This window comes from Apostichopus japonicus, chromosome 11 (genome assembly GCF_037975245.1).
Source record: "Apostichopus japonicus isolate 1M-3 chromosome 11, ASM3797524v1, whole genome shotgun sequence".
Classification (NCBI taxonomy): Eukaryota; Metazoa; Echinodermata; class Holothuroidea; order Aspidochirotida; family Stichopodidae; genus Apostichopus; species Apostichopus japonicus.
Genome location: NC_092571.1, coordinates 8,280,307 through 8,292,343, shown reverse-complemented (window position 1 = coordinate 8,292,343; position 12,037 = coordinate 8,280,307). Strand labels below are relative to the sequence as shown.

At 37.1% G+C, this 12,037-nt stretch overlaps 1 protein-coding gene across 1 annotated transcript in view; it reads left to right on the top strand.

The window, feature by feature from the left end:
- The window catches only part of LOC139976025 (polyamine-transporting ATPase 13A3-like), a 50,952-nt gene that overhangs the window by 19,110 nt on the left and 19,805 nt on the right, over positions 1 to 12,037 (top strand). Inside the window, exons 11-21 of the mRNA XM_071984412.1 lie at positions 1,044 to 1,202; positions 2,780 to 2,890; positions 3,942 to 3,991; positions 4,934 to 5,122; positions 5,635 to 5,696; positions 6,787 to 6,931; positions 8,015 to 8,098; positions 9,042 to 9,189; positions 10,427 to 10,547; positions 11,212 to 11,336; positions 11,826 to 11,992. Of these exons, the coding sequence (XP_071840513.1) occupies positions 1,044 to 1,202; positions 2,780 to 2,890; positions 3,942 to 3,991; positions 4,934 to 5,122; positions 5,635 to 5,696; positions 6,787 to 6,931; positions 8,015 to 8,098; positions 9,042 to 9,189; positions 10,427 to 10,547; positions 11,212 to 11,336; positions 11,826 to 11,992 (1,361 nt within the window). The remainder of the gene's footprint in view (positions 1 to 1,043; positions 1,203 to 2,779; positions 2,891 to 3,941; positions 3,992 to 4,933; positions 5,123 to 5,634; positions 5,697 to 6,786; positions 6,932 to 8,014; positions 8,099 to 9,041; positions 9,190 to 10,426; positions 10,548 to 11,211; positions 11,337 to 11,825; positions 11,993 to 12,037) is intronic.

Below are 12,037 nucleotides of genomic sequence, written 5' to 3'. Positions count from 1 at the left end.
GAGATTAAATTTGGAGGACTGCTTCAATATCCTCTTGTGTCAAAATATGTTACATCTTGAATAAATGTAAAAATACTATTTATAATCAAAGAATACAAAGGGATTTTTGTAACCTACTCCATGTAAGGCAAAGGGAATCTATGTGATAGTGTATGTGTGTGTGTGTTTATGTTTCACCTGCTTGTAAACACTGTAAATTCAAAAAGTTTATAGTGGATTTAACTTCATGCTTGAATACAAGAACGCTATTCTTTTCTGTGAAGGGCCAAAGGTCATTTGAGGTCACAGCCTGAAAACCTTGAAAGCGTGATAACTCAACAGGTACATCTATCTTGAAGTTCATTCTAGGTTAATATAAGTCTGATAACTGTGTAGACATGATAACCACAAAAGTAAAGCTTGAGTGATAAATGTCTTACTTGATATATTGGTTGGTCCCCATTTGTGCAAGAATCTAGTTTGAAATCAGGAATGGTCAACACATAAGAATCTTTTTTTTTGTGTTACTGTTTAATATTTCCATGCAAAATGTGGCAAGAAAATAACTATAAAGCCATCTAGCTTTTTGGTCACCTAAGGTTTGATGGTTATTAAGCATTTTACATCATATAATAAAACACAATTCCATAGTAGTGATATCGTTCTTGAAGGGATTAAGATACTGTCTCCAAAAATGCTAGATTTTAATGGACACGAAGCTTCAAAATCTACCAACACATGTTTAAGCACTTTTGATTTGTAATTGATTGTCTTTTTTGCCAAACATTCATAAATTTTGTTTACAATTTTGTATTGATAAGTTCCCATGGTAACATAAACAATACAAGGCAATCTTCACTTTATTGTCCCTTTAAAGTTGTTGTATTATGATGTCACCTATTGTAACTTCAAAGATTGATATGCCACCCGGTCAAAGGTTACCAAATATAGACAGTGCCGTGAGCAGAGCACCATATCATAACAAAAAACTTGTCATGTGCTCATGTTAATATTCCTCTCAAAGAGTTGTGTGAATCTGTTTTTTGTCTTTCCAAAAACACTAGGTGAGAGTGTTCCTGTGACAAAAACCTATATACCTCACAGTAAGGATTCCAACGAGATGTACAATACTGCCTCTCACCTCAGACACACCCTCCTCTGTGGAACTAAAGTCATACAGACGAGAAGCCAAGAACAGTTACTGGCAGTTGTCACGAACACAGGTGGGTCTATTAACGGCAACTAACTTCTCTTTAGTAGCAACTAACTTCTCTTCAGTAGAGAGCTGTCCAATGCCATATTTACTCCTCATTTAAAGGCATTGAAGACTCGCCCCAAACCGCATGCGGCCATCTGAAAAAGTTAACTTTCTGTTGCTTGCAAGTGACGTTTTGTTTGTGTCGCTACAAAATGCAGACAGTAATGAAACGTGATACCTTAATTGTTATCTTTAGCTGGACCTGAGATGTCCATCGCTGTATCGTTTGTATACTGTGCTGTGGGTATTGACCGCAGCTGTATGTACTGACTGTACACTAGTGTCTAATTACCGACGGTAGTAAACTGTGTGTGTATTTTCTGGGATTGATGGTGGTGTTTAACACTTCTGTTACACCTCATTCGAAACTAGGTCAAATTACCGGCATTAGATGTTTCTTTTTGCGCGAGTCTTCACACCCTTTAAAAGGGATTTTCTGGTAGCTGAAGTTAAAAACTTGCTGGAAGAAATGGTCTGCATGTTTATAGGGAAAACCACATCCTCATAACATTTTGTACTGCAAAGAAATTAATTTTCAAATTTTGTGATACTTTGTAAACAGGAAATAATTTAGGGTTCAATGTTTGTGTAGCAGTATTGGAGGCTCTGAATTTGTCTCTTAAAAAAACTATGGTTTCTGTGTACAACAACACATGTATGTATTTTAGATCCTCCTGCAAGCAGGAACTCGCGAAGAAGCCCCATTGGCTTATCAAAGCCGAGCTGACCGAAGTCAGTCTCTTAGATTCATATTTAACGTCCATGATTATGAATTGTCAACAACTCTGTAACTGGACGACATACATTAATCTTGGAGTGACTCGAACCGGGGACCTTATGATTGGAAGGCACCAGCGTTAACCACTGAGCTTGCACTCTATAGGCCTACATACTATACATCTTTGCACTGGTGTAGCACATTGCCCAGTTTACATAGCATTTTGCGATGCGATACTGGATAAATTATTCCCCGAATTAATGCATCTGGCAACAGCAGAAGGAATGATGTCATCAGGGCAATTCATCTGAAAATGATCTTAGATTTCTTTATTATAATGCAATCATTTATCCAAAGAGGGAAAATAAAATTTCTACAAAAGAAATGCATTTTGATGCAATTCTTAATGCTGAGAACATTGACAGTCGAGCAAAGATTAGAAATAATAAGGTTACAAGGATAAATCAACATGATCATATTAGCCTGAAGTAAAGCTTTTGAAGATCATTTGCCCAGAACTTCCTGAATGGTTGAAGGTTGAGCCAGACAAAATAGGTTTCATTCAATCAACCATCTCTCAGGTTTAATAGGAACAGACAAGATATTGAGATGTTGTCTCTTCGAAATGAGTCTGACATTGTGTGCCACAATCGTATCCCTTTAAATAGTACTAGCCCTGCCACTTGTTCATACTATTTAATTCTGTTCGAAAGGATAAACTTTGAAGCGACTGACAGTTTCCTTAACTGTATTCAAACGTCCCTTTTTTTCTTCTTTGAATGTGTTTGACAAAAATTCAAGATTTCAATTTGTTTTTGTCCTAGGTTTTGCGACTATGAAGGGCAAGCTGGTTCATTCCATTTTATATCCGGTTCCTTCAACTATTAAGCTTTATCGGGATGCAGTGCACTTTGTCTTGTTGTTATCCTGTGTCGGTAAGTAGCCCAACTAGCAGCTGTTTCTTCCTGTTCGAGGCACGAACACATTACTCATATAGCAAAATATTATGATGTCTAGTAATAGTTTTGTTGTATATTTTACATTCAAATGATTTTTTCTCTGAACTTACATGACATTTACAATTCTCATAGAAATATATCCTCAAAGATACAGATGCTCAGAAACAAAATTATTTGATGCAAGACAAAGTTTGTTTGAGGTCAGCATCGATCATAATGTGTAGAACTCATATGCATGGTATCTGCAGCAGGAAAACAGTAGTGTCTCAGACTTAAAATGTAGATGCCACCCTTTCCTTCTCCTCCCTTCCCCATCACCTCTCCCTTCCCCTTCTCTGCCTTCCCTTCTACTTATCACCTCCATCACCTTTCCACCCTCTCCCCTTCACTGCACCTCCCTTTTTCTCACCTTCAATCATCATCACCTCACTCCTTACCCATCACCTCACCTCTTCCCCATCACCTGACCCCTTTCCCATCACCTCACCCCTTCCCCCATCACCCATTCCCCATCACCTCACCCCTTCCCCATCACCTCACCCCTTCCCCATCACCTCACCCCTTCCCCATCACCTCACCCCTTCCCCATCACCTCACCCCTTCACCATCACCTCAACCCTTCCCCATCACCTCACTCCTTCCCCTCTCCTTTTTCCCTTCTCTCCCCATCCCCCTGCCCCTCATACACTCTACCCTCCAGGAACTTTGTATGCTCTGCTGGAGGTCAAAGTTCATTTAACAGAAGGTTCAGTTACATTACAGACTTGTGTAGCTGCTTTTACGTATGTATGTGGGTTGGAATAGTGAGTCATTTTTTGACGTTTCACTGTCAGACACATTTGCAGTTTATCTCGTTCAGAGTGTGCATGCATGTTGAGAAACATTACTTCCCAAGAACAATGAATTTGTCTGTTGAACAAGAAATTACCTGACCGTGATGGTGCATCCGATTCTGAAGTGATTCAGAAAGGTCTGACATCTGACCTCCAATGCATTAATTGTTTTTCTTCTTCTTCTTCGTCTTCAGCTGCTGTTGGGTTTATCTACGATGCTATCATCTTGTCTACGATGCACGAGGTGATACATCTGACTTATCTTCCACCAAAATGTTTTTACCGAATATTTCCCTATTTTTCAAAATTGTTTGTTCTAAGATACGGCTGGTGTAGGATAGTTTTGTTTAGTGTGGGAATGTTATAAAACCAACAAGCTAGAAAAGTTTCAGTGGAAATTATCTTTCTATATCTAATTTGATTTGCAAAATATTCATCCTTAAAACTCCTTCTTATGTTTAGTCAACAATTTTTAGGCATGGATCCGGGGAGGATGAGGAGGGTGCACAGCCCCACCTTCCCCCCCCCCCCTTTTTCACTCTTTCAATCAACATAAAACTTTAAACAGAAATTATTAGCACAACCTTGCATGTAGACCTATTTTCTAGACCTAACTTGACAGCCTAAATATGTCTCAGAATGCACTATTTAGCATTAAATGTTTTTTTATTCCTGGGGGAAATCTAATTTCAACGACCAACCCCCCTCCTCCCTTTATAAAATCCTGGATCCACCCCTGATTTTATCAAATCTACCAAGTATTACCCAAGGTAAGATTGTAATTGATTGAAACAAAGATACTTTCATAGATTTTGCAACAAAGTTAAAGACAAAGGAGAAGGAGTTTAATGAATTTGATTAACTTCTCAAGATATTCCTGTAGCTTGAAATGATTGCATAGCAAAATTGCTGGAAATATTGTCAAAACCACATCATGGTAGCAATTTGTATTGCGAAATTATGAAATACTAATATTTGGTGATATTTTGCAAAGGTTTCTGGCAACAGCAGAGTGAATGATGTCATCAAACCAATTCAGCTGAAAATATGATCACTTTTTATCATAACATTTCAGTCATTCATTTATCCACAGAGCAAAATAATATTTCTACAACAGAGTTGCATTTTAAATGTCATCGTCAAAAACATTTCTCAGAAACAAATGTCTTTTCTTGTTGTCCTATAGGCTAGTGTGAGAGAAATCATCTTTAGTTCGGCTGATGTCATCACCATAGCAGTTGCCCCAGCCCTGCCAGCTGCCCTCACCATCGGCATGGTATACGCTCAACTACGTCTGAAAGCCGCCGGCATTTTCTGCATAAATCCACCAAAAATCAATCTATGCGGTATGATGGATGTTATCTGCTTTGATAAGGTAAATTCAATTATCTGACACCCAAGAGAAATGGAACAATTCCCATTCTCGCTGTGAATGGCAAATCATCTTTCCGATTCTGAGTGGGGAGGTTTTTATCTCTCGTGGTTTTTTCGTGAAGAATTTTGGTAATCCCTTTGTGCAGTTTTAATTCTCTGTTATATTTGTCGGTAACTTTGTCAGCATGTTTCTTGCGATCAATGCTACTGAAAAGGTGTTTAGCTGACGAACATCTCAGAAGAGAAGGGAGTCTACATTTATTTATGATTTATTTTATTAATTAACATTCATTTGGTGACAAAAACCTACTTGCAGACCTATATTACATAATCACTTGGTTGGTTTGTTTACATTTTCATAGATATGGCAAGCAAACTTAAGAAGCTGCTTGCAATGCCTAGAAGTCTTTGTCAGTATAATTTAAAAAAATTCAAATATTACATTTTGCACATTCTGACTCAAATTACCAATCACTTGGCCAATCACAACTATTTTTTGTTCTTTTTGCACAGACTGGCACCCTGACCGAAGATGGTTTAGATTTCTATGGCATTCATCAAGTTATAGGTGGAAGGTATTATATATATATATTGGCTTTATCTCACTTTGTTTGCTATTCTTAATTCGTTACGATGTTCAACCTGGTTTAGCCCTCGCTTGGTTTATTCCCAGAAAAAAAAACGGCCATTTTCCGGGTATCACGTGACCTACGAGGTAACCAAGGCTACCTTCTTTATCTTAGCTAATGAAGAGCTTTGAGGAGGAAGATAAAGGAAGACAGCATTGGTTTCTTCGTAGATCAAGTGATACCCGGAAAATCATCGTTTTTTCCAGGTATAAACCAAGCCGAGGACTAACCAGGTTGAACTCGCAATGTTAGTAGAGTGTAGGTGCATGTAAGCAAGGGTGCATTATGCTTTATGTTCTATTTTTATTTTTATTTTTTATTTATTTTTTTATTGAAAATCCTAAGCAATGCAAAGTAAAAGTTCATCGGTAGGGTGTTGTAATATAAATTAAAAACTGATTTGAATTCCTGTACTCGTCCATGTTCAGGTATTTGGTGATTTTTAGCCTGTTGGAGTAACACATTACCTTTTCATGTGCCAAACATGCATTTTACCATCAAGTGCGGTTACCAGGAGAGAGATAAACAGAACTGTTAACAAACTGCTTATGTACTGCAAAAAAAATAACAGACCTAGAGGTAAAGATATACAAGTTAGAGGGGCTGACTTTTTATCCTGGCACGATCTTAAATCTATAGAGGTTAACTGAAACAAAAATGGATTAAAGACATAATTATAAGGAGACAGATAGACAGAGAGCTAAATTGGACAGACAGACAAACAGGACAAAAGAAAGAGCAAATTATTGAGAATTTTGGATACCAGCAAATTATGTCAGTGCTACACAAAATGCATGCTTAAGGGAGCTTATAGACTTAAGCCTATGTTCAACTCTGCTTTTAATGCCAGATATTACCCGTCAAAGTTTATATATTGTTACTCGTTTATAAATCGTAAGTTATATGTTTATCCCAACAACTTTAATACAGTGAAAATGCCATCATCTGGAGGTATTTTAAAACTTTCTATATTTATCGTAGTTCTGTTTTGTTTGATCCACCCCCCCCCTCCCCCTTCTGCCCGTCCATTCACCAGTCTTTCGGGTTTGCTGACAACCCTACAAGACATAGCCACTGGTCCTGCCTTATCGGTACTCGCTTCATGTCACACTCTGACACACATCAAAGGAGAACTGGTCGGAGATCCGTTAGACATAAAGATGTTTCTCGCTACCGACTGGGTGAGTGTTTGACATCGTTGAATTCAGATAGAAGAAACAGGGGAAGAATGAGAGGAGTAGTTTAGATGTTCATTTGTGTTATTAGTGTCATTTCTACAAAGTCTTCACCCGGAGTATTAAGGTGGGGAGGGGGGAGGGGAGTATTAGGAAGGCTCAATCTTGGAGGTATTCTTATCTGCAATTTATTCAAAATCCTCATGATAGGGAAGGGTATAGGATGAGAGAAAGAAAGACTGATATATCTACACACACTGTTACATGTCTGTTAGTTTTATGTCACACATATAGACCTGTTCATACATACACCTAGCTGTTTATTTTTCTGATGAATTGGTATCAAAAGCAGGGTTGTTTTTTGTATTGATTTTGGTATATTTTCAACAAGATTTTATGGTAAATTATAGAAAAATAGCAAATGTAATTGATTGAGCTTGACTGGTAATGTTATGGTTCTTTAAAATGGAGAGAAAAGTCAGCTTTTCTTTATATTACAATTATGAGAAGTTTTTCAAGTTATTGATACGAGAAAGTGGGGGGGGGGTTCATAAAGGTTTCCTGTGGTGGAAGAACTCTCGAAAGGTGTCATGGTTTTATCAATTTGCAATTTTTAAGGTGTGTGTTACATTTGGTAACATTGCTGTCGTAAGACTAATGGAACGGTGAGATGAATCCATCACAATTAATCAGTGGATTTGCTAAAATTGCAAAATTGTGAAACTGTTTTAAAGTAGGGAAACAAATGGTGCAATCATCTGTCCGAAGGTGCTAAGTTAAAAACAAAAGAGGTATGTGTTGGCATGACGATGGCTGCAAGCTTACCAACATGATAGTGACGTTATTTATAGCTGAACACTTAAGAATCTCTCGTCCCTAGCAGGAACCAATTTCTTGTTTACAATCTCTTTTACAGATTAATTTTTAAGGAGTGTATAAATGTTACATGAACTTTATGCTTTCTTATTTATGTAGTAGAGAAAGAACAGGCAGTATTGCCTTAATAGTGAGCCTTATTTGATCCAACATTTTGGGCAGAAATGTTTTGATTTATTTTTTAAAAATGTCTTGAATGATTACATCTGACAGGCGCTGATGGAGCCAACTGGAGAGAATAGCGAATCAGACGCCGCCAATAAGAGACTTCTTGTCCGAAATCACAAAGTTCATGAGGTATTTATAGTCCTGTTTTAATGAGTCCTTCTGTAGTCAATCCCATATGTATATTTATCTTTCTAGAACTCTGAAACGATGTATCTGATATTCATATCGAATGAAGTCGGTCTATAAATTTACCTGAAGTAAGCTAAACATGTAATGCTTTAAAAATCTTTCAACATACCATCTAAAGGCATAGATGGGCATATTTCAGGCCAATGCCATCATTTACCTTATCACAATCTCTCCTGCTCATTAAAATCAGTGTCTGACCAAACTTATGTGTAGGAGTGAAGTGTTTTTGGACATGTGTCACTTTTGACCGCTTTTCAGTACTTTGGCTCCCACAGAAACACAATAAATTTCACAACAAAAGTGTTCCCAGCCTCTTCAAATCTGTAGAAAGGTATATGTTTCCAACCCCTAACCCAAATAATCTAAAGATACGTTCGGGATGTGTAGCAACTGTTGGCCTTAACAGTGAAACTGTATTACACAACACACAAAAGTCCCTTTCCGTGTTAGGTAGTACTTAACATATGGATACTGATCATAGTGATCATCAGGTGGTTGCTAAGAGGAGAATTCTATACAAGTCTGTCTGTAGCAATGTATGACTCATGCGCCACAGGTGTTATGCTTCTATTCACGCTTTATAGAGCTGTAAACATTTATGATGTGTAACATGTCTTGTAATTATGTTTTAATCGTCGGAAGGAATGCCTGCATGCTTCGTTTCATCCGTATATATGATGTGTGCGATTTATTAATATTGTCATTTTCTTTTCGTATGAGAAAGGAATGCCTGCCCACTTTGTTTGATCCAGTAATGATGTGCAATATAATATATATCATTCTTTTAATTATCCGTTGGAATGCCTGCATCCCTTCTCTTCTTTTTTTATTTTTCATTTTTTTTCCTTTGTCTACGATAATCTCTCATTTTTCTCTTCATCAGGGAACCCTGGAAGTGGTCAAGTTATTCCCATTTGTATCATCTCTTCAGCGAATGAGCGTTTTAGCCAGGACGGATGCATTATCACCAATCACTGTCTATTCGAAGGGTGCGCCAGAGAAAATAGCCTCCTTGTGTGACCCTGAAACTGGTAGGTTTCAACCATATGCACCTAGTAACAGTGTTCCGTACATGTATGTATGTATGTATGTATATTAGATTCTCCTGCAAGCAGGAACTCGCGAAGAAGCCTCATTGGCTTATCAAGCCGCAAGCTGACCGAAGTCAGTCTCTTACATTCATATTTAACGTCCATGATTATGAATTGTTAATTGTCAACAACTCTGTAACTGGACGACATACATTAATCTGGGAGTGACTCGAACCGGGGACCTTATGATTGAAAGGCGACGGTGTTAACCACTGAGCTAACACTCCACAACTCCACATCATGCAAAACTATATTTTAGTGTAAAGGGAATTACCAAATCAGAAAAGTTGAATGGATCACTGACAGTTTCTATCCTGTGGAATGGAAACAGTTAATTAGAACTTGCAAAGGCCAGTCACATATAACAGCTTTCCTGCTAAAATGTTTGGGCTACCCACATGCCAAAAAAAAAAAAGGAATGATAATGGTAATAATTTTTACCTGATGTTTGGTTCCTATTATACCTGATATTTGTACCTAACAACTGTTTTATAGCATGCAAACAAAACGCTGCCTGGAAGGCAGTTATTATACAACACTAAGCAGACACACATTAATGTGGGCAGAATCCAAATTTGGTTTTGTTACAGACACTTCATGTGGATGGTCCATCCTATGCACAGTTTTAGTGCATTTTGGAATTTGTTCTTTTCCCGCTGTGTGGAAGACCATTTCAGATGGAAAACCGTTGATTTCTCCTGAATGAAAACTTGCACCTAGTGATCGAATCCACAGCGTCCCTATGATGCTAGGTCTCATTGCTTCTAATGTCACCACTGTTATCCACTCGACCATAACACTGATGACATAATGCATCAGTTTGCAAAACATATAGCATATTGTTGTGACCATATTGTTCTTCTATTAATCAGATTTAAGGGATTTTCCCCCCCAAAAAAAACACAGTTTGGAGTGAGCAGTGCTAAGTTCTTGGAAATTAGTAAACATTGCAACACACTGACAGTTGTCACCATAACACTGTGTTTGTTTGTTTGTTCATTTATTTATGTATATATTTAGTTATGTATTTATTTGTTTATTATTTATTATTATTTATATTAATTTGTTTATTATTTATTTATATTTATTTGTAGTTATTTTTATTTATTTATTTATTTATATTTATGATTTTTATTTATTTATTTATATTTATTTATTCTTTCTTGCTTTAATACAGTTCCACACAATTTTAAGGGAATTTTGGAAAGCCATACCAGGAAAGGTTTTCGGGTGATTGGACTCGCCACCAAAGTGTTAGCTACAGATGTTACATTTACAGAGGCAGACCAGACAAACAGGTAAAAGACTAATCATCTTGAAATTATGTCCACCATTAAAAAGCCATTTGTGTGTGATAATTCAGGACTATGGACCCCAAAAAAACAAGCATGTTGTATGTAACATGTTGTGTACCTAGGAAGCTAAGAAAACAGATTTTTTTCTTGAAGGGATGTTACGCCTAATACTGAATTTAATTGCTCTACCAATTTGCTGGAAATTATCCGTAGGCAACAGCAAAGTGAATGAAATGTCAGAATTGCAATTTGAGAAGAAAAAATGATTTTGCTTTTCTTGATAAAATTGACATGATTTTTTCCTATAATGGAAACATAACACACATAAAGGCAATTTGAAGTAGTGTGTTATGATATATAGGCTATATCATTTCTCTGATATATACCAGAATAATGTAAAGTTTGCTTGAAAGAGGGAAGATAAAAGTGTTAACAAACTGCTTGGTAAAGTAAGACATTTGATGGTTCGACCCTACACGGGATCTTCTTCAGAGGCAGACAAGTTTGCTTAGCAGTTTTGGGGACGTTCGTCGATAACATCGGTATCTCTATATTAAAGGGTATTGTTATGGCTGGGTGCACATAAATGTTTTAACCCCCATTGCACCTTAGTGTGCATTAAGTTGGATTTTAATCTTCTTTTTTTTAACATTTTTTTTTATAACAGAACCAAATTAGAGTCGGGGCTGAGTTTTGTCGGGCTGCTTGTGATGCAGAATCAACTCAAACCGGAAACTGTGACAGTCTTCCATCAGCTTCACGCTGCTGAGAAGAGGACAATCATGTTAACAGGTAAGGTTAGCATAAGTTAATATGTGAACAGGTTAACAGGTTTGTTCAGTTGAAGAGTGGGGTTGGGGGGAGGGGGGACTGTGACAGTCTCCCATCTTCTTCACGCTGCTGAGAAGAGGACAATCATATTAACAGGTAAGCCATCTTACAGTAACTTCTTGGAGGATTCCATTAGAAATCATGTCCTGTGAACTCTTTGTGGTATCTGTGGCTGTTAATGGCATTAAGTAGGACTCAATTTAGGGCTGGGCACAGTGAGTAGGTGTATCATGTTTTGCTTTAATTTAAAACTGACCCGTTGGTTATGGAAAACGGATGTTGAAATAAAAATTAAAAAGAGGAACGCTTACAATTTGCTTCACTCTGTTTTATCATGTTTAACTATTAATACCTAGAGCTATGAAAAAAATACATTCTGTGCAGTTGCACGTATTGAGAAAATATATTTTTTTTATCATCATTTTAGCTTAAATAATTACAATTTTACAGGTGACAACATCTTAACTGCCATACACATAGCCCAAGAGAGCGGCATGTTTCAACAGTGTGCCAATGTGTACAGGATACTCACAGAAAATCAAAATAACGGCACCACCGTGCATAAAGAAGTTAGATATGACCTCCTGGACCAATCAAAATCCAAAAAAGAAAAATCGGTACTTTTTTTCTATTCTTTATGACAATTATTTTAGAGATTTTAT